Raw genomic sequence first — 27,976 nt, 5'->3', positions numbered from 1 at the left:
TGAGAACCATGGTCTCGGATTTGGAGGCGCTGATTCTGCAGTTTGAATACAGTCGGCCTATAAGTTACTGTGGATTTGCTCGTTGACTCGGATGATTCCTGAAATCTTTCCAAAATCAGAGCTATTGTTGTGGCCAGTTGGGAAATGAATCTTTACTTTTAAGCTTTCAGGTTGAAAAGCTTCTGGAATCTGGAAATATTACGAAGAGTTGCTTATGTTTCTGTATTTATCAGACACTTTTATCCAAAGCAACTTACAAATAAAGATATAACAGCTTTATAAAAAGCTAACAATAAGCTACATGGAAGGAACCCAGGAGTCCGACTCTGTCAGAGGGGACAGAGTAGAGATAGGGTGCAGGCATAGAAGGAAGTGCAGAAAGACTTTATTATTCACCTTTTAGCTGTTATTTGGTTAATTTAAGTGCAGATGTTGTCACAAACGCGCATCATCAACCACATCATTATGAAATGTTAGTTGACAAATCCATTTTTAGACAAAATGTGACCTTTTCTTGTAGAATTTTGGCTAATTTTCAGGTCCTACTTGCACCGAGGATTTTCTTTTGGGTGCCAGGATTCTCAATATTGACCTTAAAGTCAGAGTAAAACTGAAATAACTGCAGAAAAATGTGTTATGAACTATTCGGTCAAGCATAGAGTTTATATTTATGTATTTAGCTTTTACGCTTTTACCCAAAGAGACTTACAAATGAAGATATAACAGCTTTATAAAAAGCTAACAATAAGCTACATAGAAGGAACCCAGGAGTCCGACTCTGTCAGAGGGGACAGAGTAGAGATAGGGTGCAGGCATAGAAGGAAGTGCAGAAAGATAAAGTGCAGAGATAGAGGGGGGAGGGAAGTACAAGGTAAGTGCTGGGATAGGAGATGCTCTCTGAAGAGCTGGGTTTTCAGGAGCTTCTTGAAGATAGACAGGGACGCCCCTGTTCTGGTAGCGCTCGGTAGGTCATTCCACCATCGTGGGACGACACATGAACAGAGTTTGGATTGTCTTAGGCGTGGTGTAGGAGCTGCTAGACGACAATCCTGGGACCAACGGAGGGACCCAGTTGGGACAGAAGCCTTTGCAAGAGCATTCAAGTAGATGGAGCCGTTCCATTAAGCTCTTTGTAGCTAACATGTAGCGGTAAGATTGCCACCTTTAATGCAGGTGACCTGGGTTCAAAGCCCCTGCATGAAAGGTAAACCTCCAGTAGGGGTCCTTAGGCAAGGCCTAAGATATCTTGCCCAGTTCTGGGATGCAGCTCCTCCACCTGGAGGAGGTGATGATGATTGCTCCACTTCTGAACCAGCATCCATAACCATATAAAGCAGAAGCAACATGGCCGGAGACGGAGAGCCGGTCATCAGCCTGTGGCGCCTTTCTGGACCGCTGCTGAGGGGGTTCTGGTGTTGATGTGGCGTTTATTGGCTGGGATGACTGACAATGTCTTTACTCAGTGAGCTTCATCTTACATCAGGGTGAAAAGAAAGGATGTGAAATGGGGAAATCTGCTGGTCAGTGGAAGTTTTGATTTAATGGAGCCGAGCTCCTGTGGTTCTCCGAGTCTTCCTTTGGAAAACATGTTGCTTGTTGGCATGGCAATGGCTCACTCTGAGTTACCTGTCGCTACGATTGTGGTAAAAAAAGGGCTGAAAATGGTCAGAGAATGACAGATATGGACGAGGGACTGAAAAAGAACGGAACAGAAAGGTCATTTTGGATAAATTAAGGAAGAAAAACCTCATTCTTGTGCATTTTAAATGACTTTTTCAGGACTGAGTAGAAGCACAATGACCCACTTTTTTTGGAGAGCCTCCAAAAATCATGAATCTGAGGGTTCGTTTTTGTGAAAAATGTGTTTGGCATTTTGTTAGCTTGGTAAAAAATGACATTATTTTGCTGTGTGTGCACAGAAAGAGGCTCCTTAAGGTTAGCATGTGCAGAGCCTGCATGCAGGAGACTTCTGCCACAATCCCACATCGTGATTTATTACTCGATTTAATTGGTTTCATAGAGCAAAGTTGTGACGGGTGAAGCATTCAGACACTAAGTGCACGTCAGGAAAATGTACGTCACAGCAGCAGAGCGAGAAAACCTGAATCAGAAGAGGTAAATAAACCGAATCCCCCGCTCAAAACACAGGTGTTTGCAGGAGGATCCGTTTTTGATGACTTTCCCTTTTAAAGCAATAGACCGACTGCTGTGGATTCATGAGAGGGAATAAATCAGACCTGAGAGCACTAATCCCACATCCAGATACATTTACTGCTCATTTACTGTCACAGCAGCACCCACATCATCCATTTAAAGGAAATACACTGCTCCTGAATGCTGCCGTGAAGCTTAATATTCAGCCTCGTATCTATATTTGAATCAGAGAAACCAAAAGTCATTCAGATCTGTCAAAGTGGGGATTTACAAGATGTCTTCATTCTTGTTTGTGTAGTCAAATGGAGACGTTTCAGGGACTCAGAGTCAAAGTAGGATGCATTCAAAACTGATCAATACCGACAATAATGTTCCTTTTTCTCCTGTCAAACACAAATAGAGCAAAACGGGGAAAGAAAATTGCAATAAGAACAGGACTCTGGTATTTTATCAGCTGCAGGAACACATTCACTTTCAATTCTAACGTTTTACGTGGAGGTGCAGAATAAAAAGTCCTCTGGTCGTAACCGTAAATGAGCAACTACGTCAAAATGCAGAAGCAGTGAGTGAGAAAATAAGTCTGATCTTACTGCCTCAGGGGAACTCAGAGGGTAAGAAGCAGCCAGCTGCTGCTGATCAAAGTGCACCTGATTAATTGATCATCAGCAAGTGGGAGCAGCTCCGTAAAAGCAGAGGTTTGCAAGTGGAAAACATTCAGGACAGCTGTCAATCTTCCCAGGAGTGGACGTCCCAGCAAGTTCACCCCAAGGTGAAGAAGCCCAGAGCTACATCTCAGACTCTACAGGCCTCAGTTAGCATGTTAAAGGTTAAAGGTCACCCCAAGGTGAAAAAGCCCAGAGCTACATCTCAGACTCTACAGGCCTCAGTTAGCATGCTAAAGGTTAAAGGTCACCCCAAGGTGAAGAAGCCCAGAGCTACATCTCAGACTCTACAGGCCTCAGTTAGCATGTTAAAGGTTAAAGGTCACCCCAAGGTGAAAAAGCCCAGAGCTACATCTCAGACTCTACAGGCCTCAGTTAGCATGCTAAAGGTTAAAGGTCACCCCAAGGTGAAGAAGCCCAGAGCTACATCTCAGACTCTACAGGCCTCAGTTAGCATGTTAAAGGTTAAAGGTCACCCCAAGGTGAAAAAGCCCAGAGCTACATCTCAGACTCTACAGGCCTCAGTTAGCATGTTAAAGGTTAAAGGTCACTGCAAGGGGAAAAATCCCAGAGCTACATCTCAGACTCTACGGGCCTCAGTTAGCATGTTAAAGGTTAAAGGTCAGCCCAAGGTGAAAAAGCCCAGAGCTACATCTCAGACTCTACAGGCCTCAGTTACCATGTTAAAGGTTAAAGGTCATACATCTCAGACTCTACAGGCCTCAGTTAGCATGTTAAAGGTTAAAGGTCACCCCAAGGGGAAAAAGCCCAGAGCTACATCTCAGACTCTACAGGCCTCAGTTAGCATGTTAAAGGTTAAAGGTCACCCCAAGGGGAAAAAGCCCAGAGCTACATCTCAGACTCTACAGGCCTCAGTTAGCATGCTAAAGGTTAAAGGTCATACATCTCAGACTCTACAGGCCTCAGTTAGCATGTTAAAGGTTAAAGGTCACCCCAAGGTGAAAAAGCCCAGAGCTACATCTCAGACTCTGCAGGCCTCAGTTAGCATGTTAAAGGTTAAAGGTCATACATCTCAGACTCTACAGGCCTCAGTTAGCATGTTAAAGGTTAAAGGTCATGACAGCACAGTTAGAAAAAGACTGAACAAGGATGGCTTGTTTGGAAGGGCTGCAGGAGAAAGCCTCTTCTCTCTAAAAAGAACATGGCAGCACAGCTTAGGTTTGCAAAGCTGCATCTGAACAAAGCTCAAGACTTCTGGAACAATGTCCTTTGGACAGACCAGAGCAAAGTGGAGATGTTTGGTCCTAATGCACAGCAGCACGTTTGGAGGAAACCAAACACAGCATATCAGCACAAACACCTCATACCAGCTGTCAAGCACGGTGGTGGAGGGCTGATGATCTGGGCTGGTTCTGCAGCCACAGGACCTGGGCACCTTGCAGTCATTGAGTCCACCATGAACTCCTCTGGATACCAAAGTATTCTAGAGTCAGATGTGAGGCCATCTGTCCCACAGCTAAAGCTGGGCTGAAACTGGCTCATCAACAGGACAAAGATCCCAAACACAGCAGCAGATCTACAGCAGAATGTGGGAAAAGAAAAGAATCAAGGTGTTGCAATGGTCCAGTCAGAGTCCAGCTGGTTGGTGGCTCTACAATTAGTTACGTTTCGTGAATTAATGCCTTTTAAAACCTGGTAAGAACCAGATTATTTGTTCTGTTCTGATGCGTGAAGCTTCAGAGGTGAAAAGGGACGCAGTTTTGGTTTGATCATCCTGAATGTTCATCATCATCATCTGTATCTTCGCTCCTTGGCGATCATGCATCGATTCAACCTTTGTATGTTCTTCTTCTGTTCAGGTGAGCTCAGCAGACCTTCACCCACAGGAGGGAAAAGGTGACAGCAGCAGCAGCAGCATGGTGACGAAGGAGCAGACCGGGATCGTGGCCTCACCGTAGCTCACCTTTGACCTTTAATGGATTAAAAGCATCACTTTGGCTGAACCAGGAAGGAACACAATGCAGCATTTTGCACTGAGAATTCCAGGAACGTGTTTGTTTGACACAGGATTGCATCAGCTGGTCTTTTCAGGTCAATGGCACTGATGTGGTTCAGTGAAGATGGAATAACGTCTGAGGGGAAGAATTTCATGAAGAAGAACAGATTGTAAGATTCAAGCCAAGAATGGAGCAGGATTTCACACAATAGGATCTCATATTGCTCGTGTGCTCTTTCCAGGACTCATTAGACAGTGTTTTCCAACTCTTTACATCCAATTCAGCCCGAGGAAAGGAGGAAAACTCCTTCCTGAACTCTCGCATAAACCTGCGACTGAAAACTCTTCCATTCCTGAAGCTCGAAGGAGACCTTTCCCTTCGTCTCTGTCTTCCAATCAGCATCTTTGTGCAGAAAAACTCCAAACATGGCGGCCACAGGGAGGAAGCACCTGGTGAGGGATTTCAACCATTTCATCACCTGTTACCTGTGCCGAGGTTACCTGATCAAACCGACCACAGTCACAGAGTGCCTGCACACCTGTGAGTAAACACACACACATTTAGATGTGGGCAGCTGGGTGGAAATGATGCTGCTTTGAAGCTCCTGACCTGTGGGGACCCCCACCTGCAGCCCACAGGGCAGGACAGGGCGGAGTCTGCAGCACCAACTCTAATATTTTGGCTGATTGGTGCAGAATTTAACTTAATATCAGTAAAAAAAACAAAAAGTATGAATCTTTCCTCTTTTTTTAGCTTTTTTTAGCTTTAAAGGGTCACTCTGTCACATGCTTTGGCTTAAATAGAACAGAGAGACAGTTCAACAGCACCATTTTCCACCATGAATTTACACCTCTATTCAGAGCGGCTCGTTTTAGGGTGTGGAGAGTCCACTCCACCCTCTGCTCCACCCTCTGCCTGCTGAGGTGTATTATTACTGTGTGAGGCAAGGCAAGCCAGGTTTATTTTATAGCACAATTCAACAACAAGGTGATTCAAAGAGACATTAAAACAGAAGAAATAAAAGATAAAAAGCGTGGTTTAAAATTTAAGCAAAAGAAAGAAAAAAGAACAATAGATAAAATCAGAAAAAATTATATATATGAAAGATAAAATCAGGAGATAAAATATGAAACTCAAGCTTATTCAAAAGCAGCTGAAAATAGATGGAACTGGACTTAAATCCTGAGAGTTTCAGCTGATCTGAGGCTTTCTGGGAGTTTGTTCCAGACATGTGGAGCATAGAAGCTGAATGCAGCTTCTCCAGGTCTGGTTCTGACTCTGGGAACTGATAAAGAACCGGATCCAGATGACCTGAGGGGTCTGGGAGGTTCATAGTGGGTCAGGAGGTCACTGATGTATTTTGGACCATTCAGAGCTTCATAGACCAGCATCAGAACTTTAAAGTCTATCCTCTGATGGACCAGCAGCAGAACTTTAAAGTCTATCCTCTGATGGACCGGCATCAGAACTTTAAAGTCTATCCTCTGATGGACCGGCATCAGAACTTTAAAGTCTATCCTCTGATGGACCAGCATCAGAACTTTAAAGTCTATCCTCTGATGGACCGGCAGCAGAACTTTAAAGTCTATCCTCTGATGGACCGGCATCAGAACCTTAAAGTCTATCCTCTGATGGACCGGCATCAGAACTTTAAAGTCTATCCTCTGATGGACCGGCATCAGAACTTTAAAGTCTATCCTTTGATGGACCGGCAGCAGAACCTTAAAGTCTATCCTCTGATGGACCAGCAGCAGAACTTTAAAGTCTATCCTCTGATGGACCGGCATCAGAACTTTAAAGTCTATCCTCTGATGGACCGGCATCAGAACTTTAAAGTCTATCCTCTGATGGACCAGCATCAGAACTTTAAAGTCTATCCTCTGATGGACCGGCAGCAGAACTTTAAAGTCTATCCTCTGATGGACCGGCAGCAGAACCTTAAAGTCTATCCTCTGATGGACCGGCATCAGAACCTTAAAGTCTATCCTCTGATGGACCGGCATCAGAACTTTAAAGTCTATCCTCTGATGGACCGGCATCAGAACTTTAAAGTCTATCCTTTGATGGACCGGCAGCAGAACTTTAAAGTCTATCCTCTGATGGACCGGCATCAGAACCTTAAAGTCTATCCTCTGATGGACCGGCATCAGAACTTTAAAGTCTATCCTCTGATGGACCGGCAGCAGAACTTTAAAGTCTATCCTCTGATGGACCGGCATCAGAACTTTAAAGTCTATCCTCTGATGGACCGGCATCAGAACCTTAAAGTCTATCCTCTGATGGACCAGCAGCAGAACTTTAAAGTCTATCCTCTGATGGACCAGCAGCAGAACTTTAAAGTCTATCCTCTGATGGACCGGCATCAGAACCTTAAAGTCTATCCTCTGATGGACCAGCATCAGAACCTTAAAGTCTATCCTCTGATGGACCGGCATCAGAACTTTAAAGTCTATCCTCTGATGGACCGGCAGCAGAACTTTAAAGTCTATCCTCTGATGGACCGGCAGCAGAACTTTAAAGTCTATCCTCTGATGGACCGGCAGCAGAACTTTAAAGTCTATCCTCTGATGGACCGGCATCAGAACCTTAAAGTCTATCCTCTGATGGACCGGCAGCCGGTGGAAAGACCTCACAGCTGGACTGAGCTGCTCCACTTCTTTGGTCTCAGTAGGACTCCAGCAGCTGAGTTCTGGATGAGTTCTGGTGTCTGACTGACTTTTTAAAGATGCTTTTACAATAATCAAACCCACTAAAGATGAATGCATGGACCGGTTCTTCCAGGTCCTGCTGAGACATCAGATCTTTTAGCCTTGATATATTCTTAAGGTGATAGTCGGCCGACTTTGTTATTGCCTTAATTTGTCCAAATTTAGGTCTGAGTCCATCACTGCACCCAGATTTCTGGCCTGGTTGGTAGTTTTTAGGTTTATTGAAGCTCTGTGGTGACTTTCAATTGTTTATCTTTGGCTCCAAAGACAATTACCTCAGTTTTGTTTTTGTTTAGCTGGAGGAAGTTGTCATTAATCTCCTCAATGCATTTTCCAAGGGCCTGTACAGGCCCTCGGTCTCCTGGTGACATTATAACATATATCTGTGTGTCATCTGCATAGCTGTGGCAGTTTATTTGGTTGTTTTTTATAATCTGTGCCAGTGGGAGCATGTAGATGTTAAACAGAAGAGGTCCCAGGAGCTGAACTACAGTCGAATCCTGTGTCAAACTGCTCCAAACGCAGAATGTAAGGGCCAGCAGGTTAATGCTCGGCTCTAAAACCCACTGCTGCATTCACTGACAACTGGGAAATCAGAACGTCAGAACAGCAAATGCCTTTCGAGTTAAAGGTAAAGCTGGGTGGAGATAAAGATCTGGGAGTGAAACAGAAATCTGCTGAGATATCTTAGATCCGAGGGGAGGATTCGGTTTTCTTTCCTTTAGTTTTCTTAAAGAAACAAGAATCTGTTGCCTGATGTTGTTGCACAAACATATTCACACCATTAAGGTTTCCAGAACAGGTTTGATTGCCTGTTTTTGGTCCATCAGGATCATTCTGCAGCTCTTTTACTGGCTGGTGAAGACAGATCAGATGAAGCCCCAGTTGCAGCTCCATTTTGCCTCATTATGGGAATATCTAAAATGGATAAAAACACAATGTAAAAAAACTTTAGGACTAATCTTGTTGTCAGACCAGATGAATATTCATCCTTTTCTGGACACTGTGGCTGAATAAAGCAGCAGTGCAGTCATGCATTCTGCAGCACATAATGATTAATCTGAGTTAGAAACTGCTCAGGTCTGTGTTTACTCAGACAAACAGGGATATATGAACGAGATTTTGACTTGAAACTATGTGTATTAACAGATTATTGAAGTAAAGAACTCTTTAAAAGGAATTTGACCAATCAGAACTGTTCGGTGCTCCAAAAGCTCTTGTGGCCATAGCTCGTTATTAGCGTTATTTTACATGTTTTCATGGGAATCTGTGCCAGAAATGTCCAATTTGTCCAACTCTGAACTGCAAGTCTGAGGCCGATGCGTTCCTCTGCCACTCGGCTGCTCATCATGTGACTGTCATGCAGCTCATGTGTCCTAAGATGGCCTAATTTGAACCTAATAGAATATGTAAATGCTGTTTCCCGCAGTCTGTAAGAGCTGCATTGTGCAGCACTTTGAGGAGAGCAATGACTGTCCCAAATGTGGCATCCAGGTCCATGAGACCAACCCCCTGGAGATGCTCAGGTGAGGGAAATCTGTCTTTTTTCTTGTTGGAATCTCAGTTTTACTGATTTTAAAACTATTCCCGTTTAATTCCCCCTTCCCTGCTCGCCCACTCCTTCTGACTTGTGTTGCATTTCCTCTCTTTCTTCCTCCCACTCTCTCATATTCTCAGGTTGGACAACACCCTGGAGGAGATCATTTTCAAGCTGGTGCCCGGACTGAGAGAAAGTGAGTTTTCCAGATGATTTCATCAGCTTTGGTTTGGGATTTTATAATTATTCAAAGAAAAAAAACCTGTAAGTGGAGGTAAAAGGGCAGGAAGAGAAAAGTGCATCTGCTATCAGAGCATTCCTGAAAGGTTTCTGTGCAGCTTTCTCATGACTCAGCTGTGAATTATTAGCATTCATGCTTTGGCAAAGAATCCCTTCACATACTTCCTGGTTTTTTTTAAATACTTTTCCATTTACGCACAAAAACAGCCTCATTGCACGTGCTACAAAGAGACGTAAGACCGAGCCAGAAGTGCTGATAACACAGATGGACCAAGTCCAGCAGCCTCCTCACAGACTCTAATCTGCCTGCAGTAACATCTCAAAGCAAGGCCTCCTGCTAAATATCTGCCCAAGGAGTAGAAACCCTCTCCATCAGGTCCAGTTTCACAGCACCAGGAAGGGAACCTGAAGGTATCCCACTGAAGAGGTGGAAGATGAAGCAGCTGTTGTTGGAATAAAAGACAACTCAGCCTGAGACGAGCTTTCTGTCATTTCTTTAAGGAGTCTTCAGGAATAGTTCTCCAGGCTTCTTGAAGGACATCCCAAAGCTCTTCTTTGGATGTGGGCTGCCTTTTGTTCCGTTCTCTGTCAGATGATCCCACACTGCTTCAATAATGTTGAGGTCCGGGCTCTGGGGAGGATTCATCCCTCCATAAGACCTGTTGCCACTGATTTTCAGTCCACTTCTTGTGTCATTTGGCATAGCTCAGCCTTTTCTCCCTGTTTCCCTTCCTTAAGAACGGCTTCTTGACAGCCACCCTTCCATGGAGACCATTTCTGATGAGGCTTGGGCCAACAGTAGATGGATCAGCTGAAGGTCCAGATGCATCTCTCAGGTCCTGTCAGGTCACAGCTGGATTTTTTCCTCTTTCTTAAGGACATCACTTTCAGATCCTGTTCATCTGCTGTAGATAGTTTTTTAGGCCTGACACTTCTTCTTTTGTCCTCCACTTGTCCAGTTTCCTCAAATGTTTTAAGGACACACTGCACACCATGCTGAGATATGCCAAGTTTTCAGCTAATAGCTCTTTGGGAATCACCTTGTTGCTGCAGAAATCCTATTTTCTGTCTGTCAAACTGTGTTTTCTTTGCTGTTTTTCATAGATGCAGCTAAAGAAATGGGAACAAATGATGTGTCTTTGTGACAAAGTGCCTAAAGATCCAGTTTAAAATGGCTTCTTTGCTAAGTTGTCTGTTCTGTGTCGACACAACACTGGTTCATCCCTTGAGTTAGGAGCCTTTTTTCTGCCTGAATGCTTCATAGCTCAGAGTTAAGTGGCTTAACAGAGAAAAACTGGACTGAAAATGGGTGAAAAAGCAAAGAAAATGTCCGGAGAAAACCACCGAAGGACCTTCTGAAATCACTGTATCATCACTTTTGCATCTGAATGTCCATCTTCAGTAATGCCTCAACAGTTTTCCAAGAATCTCACAGCTGACCTCAGCATCAAACAGAGCTGTGATCTCTTTATAAAGAGCTGCTTCTGACATCAGTTCGCGACGTTTTTATCAGCGTCGCGTTATATTTAGAGAGGTGGAAGCTGAGGAGCTGAAGATGAAGATGTTGAACCCTCTTTCTGTAACGGAGCCCAGTCAACACCTGAAACTCAAGCTGTGAAGGCAACATTAAGTTTATGACTCCCCCCGGCTGAAAGAACGCTGAGGCGTTCATCCTCAGATATGTTTCTGGGGCTTGTATCGCTCACTCAAGTGGTTAAAAATCATCTTTCAAGACCGTTTTCCTTTATCAAGTAGTTAAAAATCATCTTTCAAGACCCTTTTCCTTTATCAAGTAGTTAAAAATCATCTTTCAAGACCCTTTTCCTTTATCAAGTAGTTAAAAATCATCTTTCAAGACCGTTTTTCTTCATCAAGTAGTTAAAAATCATCTTTCAAGACCGTTTTCCTTTATCAAATAGTTAAAAATCATCTTTCAAGACCGTTTTCCTTTATCAAGTAGTTAAAAATCATCTTTCAAGACCGTTTTCCTTTATCAAGTAGTTAAAAATCATCTTTCAAGACCGTTTTCCTTTATCAAGTAGTTAAAAATCATCTTTCAAGACCGTTTTCCTTTATCAAATAGTTAAAAATCATCTTTCAAGACCGTTTTTCTTCATCAAGTAGTTAAAAATCATCTTTCAAGACCGTTTTCCTTTATCAAGTAGTTAAAAATCATCTTTCAAGACCGTTTTCCTTTATCAAGTAGTTAAAAATCATCTTTCAAGACCCTTTTCCTTTATCAAGTAGTTAAAAATCATCTTTCAAGACCGTTTTTCTTCATCAAGTAGTTAAAAATCATCTTTCAAGACCGTTTTCCTTTATCAAATAGTTAAAAATCATCTTTCAAGACCGTTTTCCTTTATCAAGTAGTTAAAAATCATCTTTCAAGACCGTTTTCCTTTATCAAGTAGTTAAAAATCATCTTTCAAGACCGTTTTCCTTTATCAAGTAGTTAAAAATCATCTTTCAAGACCGTTTTCCTTTATCAAGTAGTTAAAAATCATCTTTCAAGACCGTTTTTCTTTATCAAGTAGTTAAAAATCATCTTTCAAGACCGTTTTCCTTCATCAAGTAGTTAAAAATCATCTTTCAAGACCGTTTTCCTTTATCAAGTAGTTAAAAATCATCTTTCAAGAGCGTTGTCCTTTATCAAGTAGTTAAAAATCATCTTTCAAGACCGTTTTCCTTTATCAAGTAGTTAAAAATCATCTTTCAAGACCGTTTTCCTTTATCAATTAGTTAAAAATCATCTTTCAAGACCGTTTTCCTTCATCAAGTAGTTAAAAATCATCTTTCAAGACCGTTTTCCTTTGCATTTCGTGTTGAAATCATGCCGTCTTCAGGCTATCTTTACCTGGTTTGCTGCTGGAGTTCGTTTGATTGGTCACTAAAGGCTAAAAACACACAACAAAGTCCAGTCATAGACATCAGAGTGAATGCATCACTGATGATAAAAGAGCTGTAATAATGTTTAGTTTTTTTACATAAAAGAGGCTTAAAGCCTTGGTCATCTCTGCCTTTTCGTCCTGGTTCAGCAGGATATCCTTTGCTGGTATTTATTCTTGCTTTATCTGTTTATTTAAGTCCATATTTATCTAGAACCAGGTGCTGGGCCTCAGTTTAGGGTTTGCTTAACTCAGAACCTTGTAAAACTGTTTGCTTTTCCATGAGCAGAACAGAGCAAAGACGCTCACTGTGAACAGCGTTTGGTTGTGGTTTGAACTTCCTTCACTTCAGTTCATTCCTGTCCAGAAAATGCACTACTGTCCTGACCCGGTTCTGCTCTGGAGCCACTTTTCCTGGTTCTGCAGCTGGACCCGCCTCAGGCACAAGTTAAAGCCCTTTGCAGAAATGATTGGGATGTTTTTAGCTCCAACTTTCCTGCAACATGTGGAGTTCTTTTCGTGATCAAACTTCTTACTTTAGGACAGTTTCAGTGGCTTGAATGCGTCACTTTATCATAAAACCTCTCAAAGTTATTCCACTTGTGAGCTCTTCGGTCCTTTGGAGGATCCAGGACCAGAATACATCAGTGACCTCCTGACCCCGTGTGAACCTCCCAGACCCCTCAGGTCATCTGGATCCGGTTCTTTATCAGTTCCCAGAGTCAGAACCAGACCTGGAGGAGCTGCATTCAGCTTCTATGCTCCCATAAACTCCCAGACCCCTCAGGTCATCTGGATCCGGTTCTTTATCAGTTCCCAGAGTCAGAACCAGACCTGGAGAAGCTGCATTCAGCTTCTATGGTCCCATAAACTCCCAGACCCCTCAGGTCATCTGGATCCGGTTCTTTATCAGTTCCCAGAGTCAGAACCAGACCTGGAGAAGCTGCATTCAGCTTCTATGGTCCCATAAACTCCCAGAAAGCCTCAGATCAGCTGAAACATCCAGGCTGAAAACACATTGAATAAAGCTCCAAATAAGCTCGAGTTTCATTCATTTCATTTTTCTTCAGTCTTATCTTTATTGCTCTGATTATTGCTTTATTGCTTGATTTGATCTATTGTTCTTGGTTCTTTCTTCTTGTTTAAATTTGAAATCGTGCTTTTTATTTCTACTGCTTTAATGTCTCTGTGAAGCTCTTTGAATCAGCTGAATTCACACAAATAAACTTGCTTTGCCTTTTACCAGAAGAGGAGCAACAAGAGCTTGAATTCTGGAAGAAGAACCAGCCCAGAGAGAATGGCCAAGGTGAGCTGCCCTTAACAGAAACAGTTCATACAACTCAAACGTTTGCTGTTCATTAGCAGCTAATGAATACGACGGTTTTACTGCATCACTGTCTGTGTCTGAGGGACAAATGCAGTGTTTTACAGTCAGGCTGTGTGTGGAAATGAGGCACAATGTGGATGTGAAGTCGTATTTATGGGGAGGAAGGGTGGAAACTGCTTTTATTTCATTCGCCTTATCAGAAGAAGGGACTTTTTGATTAATCCACATGTCATGGAAATGTTCTAGTGTTACGTAAGAAACTGGCGCAGCGCTGACTTTAGGGAATTTCCTGCTCATGTGTCATTCACCACACAAACGCCTCCTCTTCTGATGCAAAAGCTGCCTTTATTATCATTTAAAATAGCTCCAGACATCGCTGTTTGTCCTGCATAAAGCCAGCGATGTGTGTGCGTTCCACAGAAAAGTGTCAGCGCATCGGGCCGCCGGACGGTGGCGGGGACGGGGACGCCGGTGGCGGAGAAGACGGTGACGGCGGTGGAAATGACGACTATCACAGGAGTGACCCTCAGATTGCCATCTGTCTGGACTGCCTCCGAAACACGGGGCAGTCGGGGGAGAGCACTGTCACGGTGTGTGTTTCAGGGAATAAACCAGCAGCGAATAAATGAAATGAAAATAAATAAAGAAGGAAAAGCGACATCATTCAGATACTCGTTTACATGTGACTAAACTGTAGAAATGATTTAAAATGCTTTTATTTTCACAGTTACTGATGAAACTGTTGAAATGATTTTAAATGCTTTTATTTTCACAGTTTCTGCTGAAACTGTAGAAATGATTTAAAATGCTTTTATTTTCACAGTTTCTGCTGAAACTGTAGAATTGATTTAAAATGCTTTTATTTTCACAGTTTCTGCTGAAACTGTAGAATTGATTTAAAATGCTTTTATTTTCACAGTTTCAGCTGAAACTGTAGAAATGATTTAAAATGCTTTTATTTTCACAGTTTCTGCTGAAACTGTAGAAATGATTTAAAATGCTTTTATTTTCACAGTTTCAGCTGAAACTGTTGAATTGATTTAAAATGCTTTTATTTTCACAGTTTCTGCTGAAACTGTAGAATTGATTTAAAATGCTTTTATTTTCACAGTTTCAGCTGAAACTGTAGAAATGATTTAAAATGCTTTTATTTTCACAGTTTCTGCTGAAACTGTAGAAATGATTTAAAATGCTTTTATTTTCACAGTTTCTGCTGAAACTGTTGAAATGATTTAAAATGCTTTCTTAAGAGCAGAGGTTTGGTTCTGTTTAGCCTTTACATGTGATGAACTTTGCCTTCTGTTTAGGATTTGATGAAGAGGTTCATCCGCTGCTCCAGCAGAGTCACTGTGGGAACGATCAAGAAGTTTCTCAGTCTTAAACTAAAGCTGCCGAGCTCTTATGAGGTGAGGAGCAGCTTCGGTCCTCCTGGTTCAACACAGACTGTTACACTTACTGCTGCTGCTGGATCAGGGGTTCACTTAGTTTATCACTCACTGCTGCTGAAGCTGCTGGATCAGGGGTTCACTTAGTTTCGGTGCATCTGCAATTAACATTTATAAAGGATTTATAAAGGATTTATAACATAAAGCATAACGGATTACCGGCAGTAAGAGAAGAAAATAAAAATACCACCAGCTTCTTTTCCCCTGAGACTCCATGTGAAAAACCTTGAATGCAAATATTAAAAACTCCTGATGAGTTTCTGACTCGCTGTCAGTCACTTTCAGCACCTTTCTGAGCATTTTTCAGACCATTTAGTTTGTAAAACTCCCCCACAGCACGGTTAAATATGTGACGCTCTTCTCTAAACTTCCTCAGTTGTCGTAGTAACCAGATGTCCTTTAGCTCTGCTGTGATCTCCGGGCCCAGCAGAGCGTTTTAAAGCGTTTGCTGCAGCTATAATCTCTGTTTCACATGTTCGCTGCAGCCTCCCACTCCTCACCACAGCCGACTTCCCCTCATCTCAGTTCACACATTTAGATCCTTATCTTGACCACAGTTTCAGTTTCATTTTGAGATTATTTTCAGTGAACTTGTTCTAATCTTTGCTTCTTTCTGCGGTGTCCAGCTGGATGTGCTTTGCAACGGAGAAATAATGGGCAGAGATCACACTCTGGAGTTCATCTACATGACCCGATGGAGGCTGCACGGGGAGAACGTAAGGATTCACTTCCTGTTTGCATTCACTTCCTGTTTGCATTCACTTCCTGTTTGCATGTGTTGGTGCTTTGGTGCAGGAGAGCAATACAACCACTGCAAAGAAGCTCCAGAAGCTCCTCACAATGATCAGCTTTTATTCTATTGCTCAAGTGGAGCTGGTTTCAGTGGTTAAACAAGCGGAAGTTTGGGGTCAGGAGTTAATGAAATACAGGTGCGAACAGGTGTTGCACCTGGTCTCATTGTTCCAGATCACCATGGCGTTGGAGATGCTGTCCTCCTGCCTGTGTCTCTCCTTCATCTGCCGCTTCTTCCTCTGGGCTTCTTTCATCTCTGACAGACACAAGTTTAGTTTGACCAACTCAAACAATCAAAGCGGAACATCTTTGAACTAAAAACCTCTGCAGATGGTCCAGAATCAGCCTAAAAGAACACGTCCCCCCCCCCCCCCCCCCCTCTGTTCATTGAGCTCCTCTGGCTGCCCTTAGCCGCCCACAAGTCATATTCACTTCCTGTTTGCATGCATTGATGCTTTGGTGCAGGAGAGCAATGCAACCACTGCAAAGAAGCTCCAGAAGCTAACTGGTTTCCTAACTGGTTTCCTAACTGGTCTCCTAACTGGTTTCCTAACTGGTCTCCTAACTGCTCTCCTAACTTCTCTCCTAACTGGTTTCCTAACTGGTTTCCTAACTGGTTTCCTAACTGGTTTCCTAACTGCTCTCCTAACTGGTTTCCTAACTGGTTTCCTAACTGGTTTCCTAACTGCTCTCCTAACTGCTCTCCTAACTGCTCTCCTAACTGCTCTCCTAACTGCTCTCCTAACTGGTTTCCTAACTGGTTTCCTAACTGGACTCCTAACTGGACTCCTAACTGGACTCCTAACTGGTCTCCTAACTGGTTTCCTAACTGGTTTCCTAACTGGTCTCCTAACTGGTTTCCTAACTGCTCTCCTAACTGGTCTCCTAACTGGTCTCCAGCCTGTGAAACCTCTGCAGATGGTCCAGAACGCGGCGGTGCGTCTGGTCTTGGATCAGCCTAAAAGAACACGCCCCCCCTCTGTTCATTGAGCTCCTCTGGCTGCCCTTAGCCGCCCGCATCAGATCCAAGTCCCTGATGTTAGCTACAAAGAGCTTAATGGAACGGCTCCATCTGCTTGAATGCTCTTGCAAAGGCTTCTGTGCCAACTGGGTCCCTCCGTTGGTCCCAGGATTGTCGTCTAGCAGCTCCTACACCACGCCTAAGACAATCCAAACTCTGTTCATGTGTCGTCCCACGATGGTGGAATGACCTACCGAGCGCTACCAGAACAGGGCGTCCCTGTCTATCTTCAAGAAGCTCCTGAAAACCCAGCTCTTCAGAGAGCATCTCCTATCCCAGCACTTACCTTGTACTTCCCTCCCCCCTCTATCTCTGCACTTTATCTTTCTGCTCTTCCTTCTATGCCTGCACCCTATCTCTACTCTGTCCCCTCTGACAGAGTCGGACTCCTGGGTTCCTTCTATGTAGCTTATTGTTAGCTTTTTATAAAGCTGTTATATCTTCATTTGTAAGTCGCTTTGGATAAAAGTGTCTGATAAATACAGAAACATAAGCAACTCTTCGTAATATTTCCAGATTCCAGAAGCTTTTCAGCCTGAAAGCTTAAAAGTAAAGATTCATTTCCCATCTGCAGATGTGGACTGGCCACAACAATAGCTCTGATTTTGGAAAGAGTTACTAAAAATACATTCTTCAGGAATCATCCGAGTCAACGAGCAAATCCACAGTAACTTATAGGCCGACTGTATTCAAACTGCAGAATCAGCGCCTCCAAATCCGAGACTATGGTTCTCAGCCGGAAGAGGGTGGAATGCTCTCTCCGGTTCGGGAATGAGATGTGGGTAGGGACCAAAGGAACAAGATCGCGAATACAAGCGGCCGAAATGGGCTTCTGGGCCTCCCTTAGAGATAGGGTGAGAAGCTCAGTCATCCGGGAGGGGCTCGGAGTAGAACCGCTGCTCCTCCGCATTGAGAGGAGTCAGATGAGGTGGCATCTGGTTAGGATGCCTCCTGGACGCCTCCCTGGGGAGGTGTTCTGGGCCCGTCCCACTGGGAGGAGACCCGGGGAAGACCCAGGACACACGGTGGAGAGACTATGGCCTGGGAACGCCTCGGGGTCCCTCGGAAGAGCTGGAGGAAGTGGCCGGGGACAGGGAGGCCTGGGTTTCTCTGCTCAAGCTGCTGCCCCCGCGACCCATGGATGGATGGATGAATGAATGAATAAATGAATGAATGGGCGGGTGGATGGATGGATGGATTGATTAAAACTCATTTTCATCATCTGCAGTGATGACATAAGAGCCTGCAGGCAGTAAAGATCCTGCCAAAAATACCGTAGCCTTTAAACCTGTGTTAGTCCGACTAAAACCAGAGTTTTAAAGCCATGTGGAGGTCAAACTAACTGAATCTACGTGCCCAGACAACACGGTCTGGTGGACTCTGTCCGTGCTTCACAGTTTCACCAATAGAGGAAGAACAGTATCTATAAAAGCATCTATAAGAAGCATAGGGAACATGTCGGACTGTTTTGTTCTGTGTCATGTTAGGTCAACCATAAACAGGAACTAACTGCTGCTAACAAGCTGAAAGGAGGCTGTCATCCATTTCCACGTGTTCCTGTGAAGTTAAACAGACTTTGGGCAACATATTGACTCCCCTCCTGCTGTCGACCTATGAGCTGTAACCCGAGTTCAGCTCGACTTTGGGAGGCTTTAATCAGCTTCATACTCCTGGAAAGTTTCAGGTTTACAGATGAAACTTATGCTGCAAAAACTGGTGATTTATTTTCTAACCGTACAGCGATTTCCAATAAGGATAAAAGGAGTTTCAACAAGGTGAGCAGGGCTTTGGAAGGCCTCCCAAAGTTGTGTTTCTGGTCTTAGTTTCACAAGAGAAAGGCCGGCGATGTGCACCAAATCGATGACACCTGCTGAGCTCATTCTCCTGCCCATTCTGCAGCGTAGTGGTGTAATTATCTTAGCAGTTATGGCTACAGTTTAGGATGAGGATTGCAGTTAGTTGGATTTTCCGTGAGTACAGGTGGAAACAGTAATGGAGCAGAGCTAACTCCACCATGCACCGTGGAATAAACCCGGCTGAATTCTGTCCCATCGAAGCTCCAGAGCTGCCTAAAACTCTCTTTATAACCCAGATATCTGCATGATGGCTGCACATGGGCTGGTTTTACACACCTTCCTAAAATGAGGAGGAGCCGATGCTGTTTTTAACTTTTCAGGTGCTTTAAACCTTCTCTCAGCCTCAGATCCAGCGCTCACAGTGCATGTACAAAGAGGTGAGACAGCTGCTCAGGCCTCCCATTTTACCAGGGCTCAGTTGGAAAAACAGGCCTTAATTGACCCTGTGATTGGAAGGATGCAGAACCTGAACTGAGGCAGAGCTTCTGTGGTTTAGTTGCTGTGTGACTGCTGCACTTCCTGTACAACCAAGCTGATTCATGCATGTACTGCACAGGGAGAAAATCTTTGTTTCCAGAGCTCAGAGTGTGATTCTGAGACCGATTAGCAGTCATAAATGAGTTGAACTTGCCCAGTTTCTCTTTAAAGAAACATTTTATAAGCCAGCTTTCAGCAGATATGTGGGTCAGGTAGAATATACCTTTTGCAGACTTTGAAAAGAAATTGACCAGAAGCTTATGTTCAGTTTTAAAGAGTAAATCCTTTACTTTTAACAGCTTTTCTGTCACTTTGGCCCCTCTTGGATGTCCACATTTTGCGGTCTAGTTTCTGCTTGTTGTCACTTCCTGTTTGTTTATTTTGCCGAGTTCACTTCCTGTTTGTTTATTTTGCCGAGTTCACTTCCTGTTTGTTTATTTTGCCGAGTTCACTTCCTGTTTGTTTATTTCGCCGAGTTCACTTCCTGTTTGTTTATTTTGCTGAGTTCACTTCCTGTTTGTTTATTTAGCCGAGTTCACTTCCTGTTTGTTTATTTTGCTGAGTTCACTTCCTGTTTGTTTATTTTGCCGAGTTCACTTCCTGTTTGTTTATTTTGCCGAGTTCACTTCCTGTTTGTTTATTTTGCCGAGTTCACTTCCTGTTTGTTTATTTTGCCGAGTTCACTTCCTGTTTGTTTATTTTGCCGAGTTCACTTCCTATTTGTTTATTTTATTTTGCCGAGTTCACTTCCTATTTGTTTATTTTATTTTGCCGAGTTCACTTCCTGTTTGTTTATTTTGCCGAGTTCACTTCCTATTTGTTTATTTTGCCGAGTTCACTTCCTGTTTGTTTATTTTGCCGAGTTCACTTCCTGTTTGTTTATTTTATTTTGCTGAGTTCACTTCCTGTTTGTTTATTTTGCCGAGTTCACTTCCTGTTTGTTTATTTTATTTTGCCGAGTTCACTTCCTGTTTGTTTATTTTGCCGAGTTCACTTCCTGTTTGTTTATTTTGCCGAGTTCACTTCCTGTTTGTTTATTTTGCCGAGTTCACTTCCTGTTTGTTTATTTTGCTGAGTTCACTTCCTGTTTGTTTATTTTGCCGAGTTCACTTCCTGTTTGTTTATTTTGCCGAGTTCACTTCCTGTTTGTTTATTTTGCCGAGTTCACTTCCTGTTTGTTTATTTTGCCGAGTTCACTTCCTGTTTGTTTATTTTGCTGAGTTCACTTCCTGTTTGTTTATTTTGCTGAGTTCACTTCCTGTTTGTTTATTTTGCTGAGTTTGGGGCGGATCGCTGGGTTAAAACCTCAGAGGCACAGGAAACAGCTCCTCGGTTTATATCGAACGAGTGACTAAAAGGCGAGTTGGTCCTCACAAAGATAGAAGTCTACAAACAGACACCCACAGTCAGCAGGAGAACTTTGTCCTGGTTTAGTCCTCAGCCTCAGCCTCAGGCCTCAGCCATTCACCGGGCCAGTATGTGACGAACTGATCTACAGTATATGTGCTTACAAACCTGTCCTTGGTGTCTAAATGGATCTATATGTGTGTGTGTGTGTGTTTCCATGAAGTAGTAGCTGGTGAAATGTCCCGTCTGCTTGTGGACGGTAACTGAGGAGCGCAGACAGCTGGCTCTGCAGGAGATCCCGGGTCAGAGGGGGGGGGCAGGAGCAGCAGAAGTGAAGTCAGGATTGAATGAAAGACTTCTCAGCTCCAGCTGTTGCATCATTTCCAACAAAAGGATCTTTTTTTGCAGATCCAGGAACGAGTCAGAGCTGAAATGTCATTCTGGGATCGGTTTCCATGTGGAAGGAATTCTTTTTCCACCTCATTATGCAATAATGCTGCTGAGGAATGAATCTGGAGCCAAACCTGGTCTCAGTGTAGCGCTAATCTGAACCACAGCATGCGCTTTTCTTTGTCTGACGGCATGAATCGGAACAGAAATCCTTCTTATGTGCTCTGATAATAAGCTTCAGGTTGCCATAAAGTCCCATCTATGAAGAAGTTTATGCTTTTGGCTTCCATTTGACTGACGAGCTTCTGTGGGTTCACTTCTCACCCGTGACGTCAGCTTTCAAAAGAGCAAGAAAAGCAAGAAAAAAATGCAAAACTTGGACCTTAAAGTGGCAAATTGTGGGTCACAGTTGATCGAATCTGCTTATCTGACAACAACAGCCGCTTCACTGCAGTTACACTGTCCTGATTATCCAGAGTTAATCCCAACATGCTGCTCAGATAGTTTGCATTCAGACTTCTGTTGGTTATGCAGCAGAAAAAAACACGTAATCGAGCCTTTAAGCAGTTATTTAAAGTGTGAAACCCCCCTTTAATGCACTGGGAACTGATCTGTGGCTGTTTGTTTCCAGTTATCCTGACAGGAAAACATCATCTTACAGTCATCAGACTCATAGAGGAGAAGGACCTGGCCCTTCACTCCACTTCATTTTGCATTAAAAGTACTTAGTTAGCTGTTAGAATGAATAATAGAATGAGTTTCATTGAGGAAAAGCTTCCCTGTTTCCCTGAAGGTTGCAGTTCCAGCCTATAGGAAACCCTTCTCCTCCAGAAGTGACGGTCTGGGGTTCCCTCTGCTCTGAACCGATGCAGCTGACCGAGCAACATAACAGGATTAGCAGGGAGGGAGAAAGGCTTGACTGAGCAGAGTCTTGGTGCCACTTTGGGCTCATCAGCTCACAGCAGCGCTGTTATATCAGAGATGGGAAACTCAAGGTGGAACTGCTGCGCCTCCATTTTCAGGGATGGCTTCTTCACGTTGCTCTGAAGTTAAGAAGATCACAAAGATTATCGTCATACAGATTCTACTGGTCAGTGTTCACAGTCCGTTTAAGAGCAATTTGAATATGTAAAATGGACTTTGAGAGTTTGCTCTGCAGATATCAGTCACATGGATTACCACCGAGAATGATGCTGTTTGAGAGGGTGAAAGGGACGGATGGGAGGCATGAAGCACGCTCCGGACAAACCATTTCAAATCTGCGATCTCTTCTTTTTTTACACAGTATGAGGTCGCTCTGTTGCTGCTAAATGGCAATTAGTCTAAGATAAATGAACTTCTGTTAAAAGATGACGAGTGTGAAGAAAAGCGGTGAATACTGAATGGATTTTGAATTATTTCCATGTCGTTCTGCAATCTATTGAACCAGTTTAACACCCAAAATGGCCAAAATGCTCATCTGTGGAGATCAGTGTGCTGTTTCATGTGGTGATAAGGAAGAAGAGGCGTTCACTGCCAGTACAGCCAGATAAAATTCACCCGTTTTAGTTGAGCAGGTTAACGTTTAAACCCACATCTGACATAAGTTTAGAGGGAATAAAACCATAAAACTGGCCCAAGTCTCTTAATTGCATTCATGCCAGAGTCATTTAATCCCCTCTGTAATCCAGTCACTTTCCAGGTGTTTTCAGGGGAGCTTTTATCTCTAAAACCTCCTGCCTTTAAACTTGCTGACAGCTGCTCAGAGGACTTGTTAGAGCAGTCGAATTAAAGCGTGCCAGAGGTTCAGAGGCAGAAAGAGAGACTAACTGCTCTGTCATTCTGCCTCTGTATCCTTCCTTTTTTAAGCAATGATGCAGCAAAATGCAGAAAAGACAGCAGAGACGACATTAGCTGCAAGCTGCTACACCAACAACCTCAAGCTGCCAGAAATAAGAGGCGCCCTGTTCACTCTGCAGCTGCTCTGACACAAAACTTTCATTTTTAATGAAAAGGGCTGCTTTGGATGTGTTTTTCCATCAAGGAAGAAACATCCTCGGTGCATGGATGCATTTCTGAACGTGCTTTAAGCCCAAAAAGCACGAAACCTTATTTTAAAAAAGATAAACTTTGCCTGTTTTTTCATTGCAGATATTATTTATTTAAAATATTTCAGGGTTGTATGTGTTGATTTTCAGCTAAACTGACTAAACTGATCAGTTTTACGTGGTTTTACATTCATTTATGCACCAGTTTTACATGTTATAACATTCCTAAAAGGCTTAAAATAACTTTTACAGCCACAAATTGGAAAAACTTGGGATAGTTTTCTGCAAAAACAGTTATTTTGATGTTTTCTCTTACTTTTACTTCCTGTCAGACAGTCTGAACTCAACAGATTTCCTGTTCAGCTTCATTTAATCTGTTAACAAACATCATTTTTACACCTCAGACCTGCAGCATCCCATAAAAGATCAGAAAACAGTGAATCTTTTCCCACTTTGTGTCCTTCTGCCAACACTTAAAGCCGTTCTGACTCTGAGGAAACCAGGTGATGCAGAGTTCCAGCTGTTATTTTGTCCCATTCCTCCTTAAACAGGTCTTAAGGTGTGCAGCAGTGCGGGGGGGTGGTTGTTTCTCTGCTGGGGACAGGTCAGGACTGCAGGCAGCCAGTCCAGCACCCGTACCTCTTCTTCCTCAGCCAGGCCTTTGGAATGTGGCAGAATGTGGTTTTCCATGGTCTGCTTGAACAATGCTGGGACGTCCCAGGAAAAGATGTGGCCTTGAAGGCAGCATATGTTGCTGTAAAATCTCAGTGAACTTTTCTGCATTAATGGTGCCGTCACAGAAGTGGAAATGAGCTTTGCCCCCTGATCCAACCCCATACCATCACAGAGCCTGGCTGCAGGGACTGGTTGCTGACAGCAGGCTGGATGCTGCTTTTGCTCTTTGCTCCATTTCTTCCAGCAAAGATGTGGAATACTGATGGGTCTGACCACAGCACACGTTTCCACCGTGTGACGGTCCATCCCAGACGCCTCCGAGCCCAGAGAAGTGGACGAGGTTAACATCAGGCTTCTTTCCTGCACAGTAAAGCTTGTGAATGGAACTCTGTATTGTGGTGCTTGACAAAGGTTTCCACAGTAATCCCTTGTCCAGGTGCTTCTATCAGCTGCTGATGAATGACGGTTCTTGAGGGGTCAGAGGTCACGGGGTCCAGCTTAGGCTTGCTCCCTCGTCCTTTACACTGAAACTCCTCCAGGTTCCTTGAATGCTTTAATGATATTCTGCTCTGTAGAGGCAGAAATATGCAGATCCCTTCCAGTCTTTCTCTGAGGAACATTGTTTTTAAATGTATTATTTGGATCTCTATTACCACAGAGATGGCCGATGATGACATCATCACCCAGAGTGTTGGCTCCTCAGGGTCGGTGTAGAAAGTTTGACATGTGCTGTTGACATGCTGTAAAGGCGCTTGTGCAGCTGCAGGCACTGAAAAACAATGAATTCCATATTTCTGGAATACAGATTCTGTTATTGTGTAACAGCGTAGTGATGTGGTGTTTCTCACGAGGCATTAGCTTCAAAGAGTGTTAGTTTAAATCAGGAGGCTGGAGGTTGGCAAAAACCTAAAAGAATTTTACATAAATACAGTCAAAAACCCAACGGGACTCAGCTTGGCTGGGAAACAAAGCAGAGTACGGTGGAAAAAGCTGGATGTTTGAACGCTGCCGGAGGTGATCAGGAGACTGGATGAAGGCGTGGTCACAGGTAACAGGTATCGGGTGGCGAGAGGGACGCTGGAGACAAGAGATGGAGTAACTGGAGCTCTCCGGTGGATGTAAAGGTTGAAAAGAGCTCTCTCATATGGGGGGGCTTTGCTCCACAGAATCATTTCTTTACCTTCCCTTTAAAAATGGAGGAAAAGAACCCAGCTGCAGTAAAACAGGGTGGAGGTCCTATCATGCTGTGGGTCTGCTCTTTGCATCTGATGCAGAAGAATATTATCAACAACAATCATACAACCTGCAGCAAAGAAAGGCTTAAATGTCAGGGTTGTGTGAAAAGAGGAACCAAATGCAGGCAGATTAGGGAAATGCATAAAGTTTAGTTTTAAACCAATCAGCATAAAAAGATCAAATTCAGAAAACATCAAATATACAGAACTGACAGGAACTAAACTAAACACAGAAACTATGACAAGGAACAGATTAAAGCTGGAACTGCATGAACAGAGAGAGACAACAGCAGACAAATGATGCTGCGACACGAAACAGGAAGTGAACTCGGCAAAATAAACAAACAGGAAGTGAACTCAGCAAAATAAACAAACAGGAAGTGAACTCGGCAAAATAAACAAACAGGAAGTGAACTCGGCAAAATAAACAAACAGGAAGTGAACTCGGCAAAATAAACAAACAGGAAGTGAACTCGGCAAAATAAACAAACAGGAAGTGAACTCGGCAAAATAAACAAACAGGAAGTGAACTCGGCAAAATAAACAAACAGGAAGTGAACTCGGCGAAATAAACAAACAGGAAGTGAACTCGGCAAAATAAACAAACAGGAAGTGAACTCGGCAAAATAAACAAACAGGAAGTGAACTCGGCAAAATAAACAAACAGGAAGTGAACTCGGCAAAATAAACAAACAGGAAGTGACAACAAGCAGAAACGAGACCGCAAAATGTGGACATCCAAGAGGGGCCAAAGTGACAGAAAAGCCTTTAAAAGTAAAGGATTTACTCTTTAAAACTGGCCAGAAATTAGTCCGAATCCAAATGTCCCTGAAACCCTGCAGTGTTCAAATCTGTGTGCAAAAAGACCCAAAAAATCACCAGCAGACAGCTGAAAGACTACAAATACTGTTCAGAAGCTCTGCTTTCACAGATTCATTTCCAGGTTTCTGTGACCATCTGAAGCAGCCAAAGTCGGACGTTTCAAGTCGATTCTGACTGAATCTGTAAAAAAAAGAACTTTTCTTTAATCCATGCTAACCTGCGGCTGTGATCCAGTATGTATCAAATATTTTTCCCGCAGCCTCAGATTTGTGGTTGTGTTTAAAGCCCAAAAGATTGATTCTGCGCCTGTAACAGCTTCTCTTCTTCTGTCTCCCTCAGACGTATCCCATGGTTCTCGAGTACCGACCACGTATCGACTTTGGCTGAACCCCGGCTGCAAGAAGAGGACCATAAACACACTCACACGTGCACACACGTGCACACAAAGATTTGCATCCGGACACACGCAAACACAGCAGCACACACACGCCCAAAATGTGTAGAGAAAGAGAGATTTAGATGTATTTTTGTACAGCCGATGATGAAGTGCATTTGTTGTTATGTTTAAAAGCTTTTAAGCTACATAGAATAATATATGCTATAATATATGATATTTTTAAATGTACGTCCCTGTGCCTAAAACGTTGTTGAGATCAGAAATGAAGTACGACCATATCTCCAGTTTGCCTGTCTAACTCTAACTGTAGATTAAATGTTGATTTTCTACTGTGGAGGCTTGTTGTGGTCTGACTTCATCACATTTTCTCCGGCTTTCTGGTGGTTTAGCTCCAAGAAGAGGGGGTGAAAACGTGAATTTTCCTCAGTTTTCTCCCTCCGGACAGAGGCTCTGCACCAGCCTCTGATAACCCGCAGCAACAGAGAGCGACAGCAGCCCTAAAAAGTGTCCAACAGCTAAAAGCTGATGCACTTCTGCTCATTTCTGACGACTGGGCCGATGGTGCGGTCCATTCAAACTCTTTGAAGTTTCTGGAAGGGAAAATCAAAATCAAATGGAAGGATTGAACTGAAAACACGCCAAACTGGGTTAAAAGCAGCCCTAAAAAGTGTCCAACAGCTAAAAGCTGATACACTTCTGCTCATTTCTGACAACTGGGCCGATGGTGCGGTCCATTCAAACTCTTTGAAGTTTCTGGAAGGGAAAATCAAAATCAAATGGAAGGATTGAACTGAAAACACGCCAAACTGGGTTAAAAGCAGCCCTAAAAAGTGTCCAACAGCTAAAAGTTGATACACTTCTGCTCATTTCTGACAACTGGACCAATGGTTCGGTCCATTCAAACTCTTTGAAGTTTCTGGAAGGGAAAATCAACTGGAAGGATTGAACTGAAAACACGCCAAACTGGGTTAAAAGCAGCCCTAAAAAGTGTCCAACAGCTAAAAGCTGATACACTTCTGCTCATTTCTGACGACTGGGCCGATGGTGCGGTCCATTCAAACTCTTTGAAGTTTCTGGAAGGGAAAATCAAAATCAACTGGAAGGATTGAACTGAAAACACACCAAACTGGATTAAAAGCAGCCCTAAAAAGTGTCCAACAGCTAAAAGCTGACCATGCTCCAGCTGCACTGAGCATGCTAGCTAATGTTAGCTAAACATATTCAAGGCTCTGTGTTTTACAGACAGAATGATTGATGCTGAGCAGTTCTATTAGTGCCACTGAGTCATTGTGGCACAAGCCAAAGGAAGCTCTGATGAACAGATTATTACTGCAGGCACCTGAACAGGCTAACTAATGTTAGCTAAACATTACTGCAGGCACCTGAGCAGGCTAACTAATGTTAGCTAAACATTACTGCAGGCACCTGATCAGGCTAACTAATGTTAGCTAAACATTACTGCAGGCACCTGAGCAGGCTAACTAATGTTAGCTAAACATTACTGCAGGCACCTGAGCAGGCTAACTAATGTTAGCTAAACATTACTGCAGGCACCTGAGCAGGCTAACTAATGTTAGCTAAACATTACTGCAGGCACATGAACAGGCTAACTAATGTTAGCTAAACATTACTGCAGGCACCTGATCAGGCTAACTAATGTTAGCTAAACATTACTGCAGGCACCTGAGCAGGCTAACTAATGTTAGCTAAACATTACTGCAGGCACCTGAGCAGGCTAACTAATGTTAGCTAAACATTACTGCAGGCACCTGAGCAGGCTAACTAATGTTAGCTAAACATTACTGCAGTGTCTGTACCGAGGTCATGTGAGCAGTTATGTGACTTCTGAAGGTAACTAACAGCAAAAGTTCAGAATTAAGGGTTTCAAACATGCAACACCTTTAATTTTTTTGCATTTTGGACTTTTTCACTTCAGTATTTGATGTGATTTTTTAATAATATAAAATCCCAAAACATATTAATTTAAATTTCTGGTTGTAAAGACATCAAAGAGGATGAAA

General features: G+C 43.2%; 1 protein-coding gene across 3 annotated transcripts in view; it reads left to right on the top strand.

Annotated features, from left to right (window-relative positions):
• Window positions 1–26,289, top strand: part of pcgf5b (polycomb group ring finger 5b) — a 30,316-nt gene extending 4,027 nt beyond the window's left edge. For 2 of the 3 annotated variants that reach the window (XM_072390510.1, XM_072390512.1), the window contains exons 2-9: window positions 4,637–5,314; window positions 8,912–9,008; window positions 9,160–9,215; window positions 13,391–13,450; window positions 13,892–14,061; window positions 14,779–14,877; window positions 15,543–15,632; window positions 25,898–26,289. In XM_072390510.1, coding sequence (XP_072246611.1) covers window positions 5,200–5,314; window positions 8,912–9,008; window positions 9,160–9,215; window positions 13,391–13,450; window positions 13,892–14,061; window positions 14,779–14,877; window positions 15,543–15,632; window positions 25,898–25,945 — 735 coding nt within the window. In that variant the 5' untranslated portion in view covers window positions 4,637–5,199 and the 3' untranslated portion in view covers window positions 25,946–26,289. Of the gene's footprint in view, window positions 1–2,848; window positions 2,924–4,636; window positions 5,315–8,911; window positions 9,009–9,159; window positions 9,216–13,390; window positions 13,451–13,891; window positions 14,062–14,778; window positions 14,878–15,542; window positions 15,633–25,897 lie in introns of those variants that run through there. The other variant, XM_072390511.1, reaches the window with a different exon arrangement.
• The last annotated feature ends 1,687 nt before the right edge of the window (window positions 26,290–27,976 follow it).

This window comes from Leuresthes tenuis, unplaced genomic scaffold, assembly GCF_036924035.1.
Source record: "Leuresthes tenuis unplaced genomic scaffold, fLeuTen1.0.hap1 SCAF_8, whole genome shotgun sequence".
In the NCBI taxonomy this organism is placed as follows: domain Eukaryota; kingdom Metazoa; phylum Chordata; class Actinopteri; order Atheriniformes; family Atherinopsidae; genus Leuresthes; species Leuresthes tenuis.
Note: the sequence above shows the minus strand (reverse complement) of the source record. Positions and strands in the feature narration are given on the sequence as shown.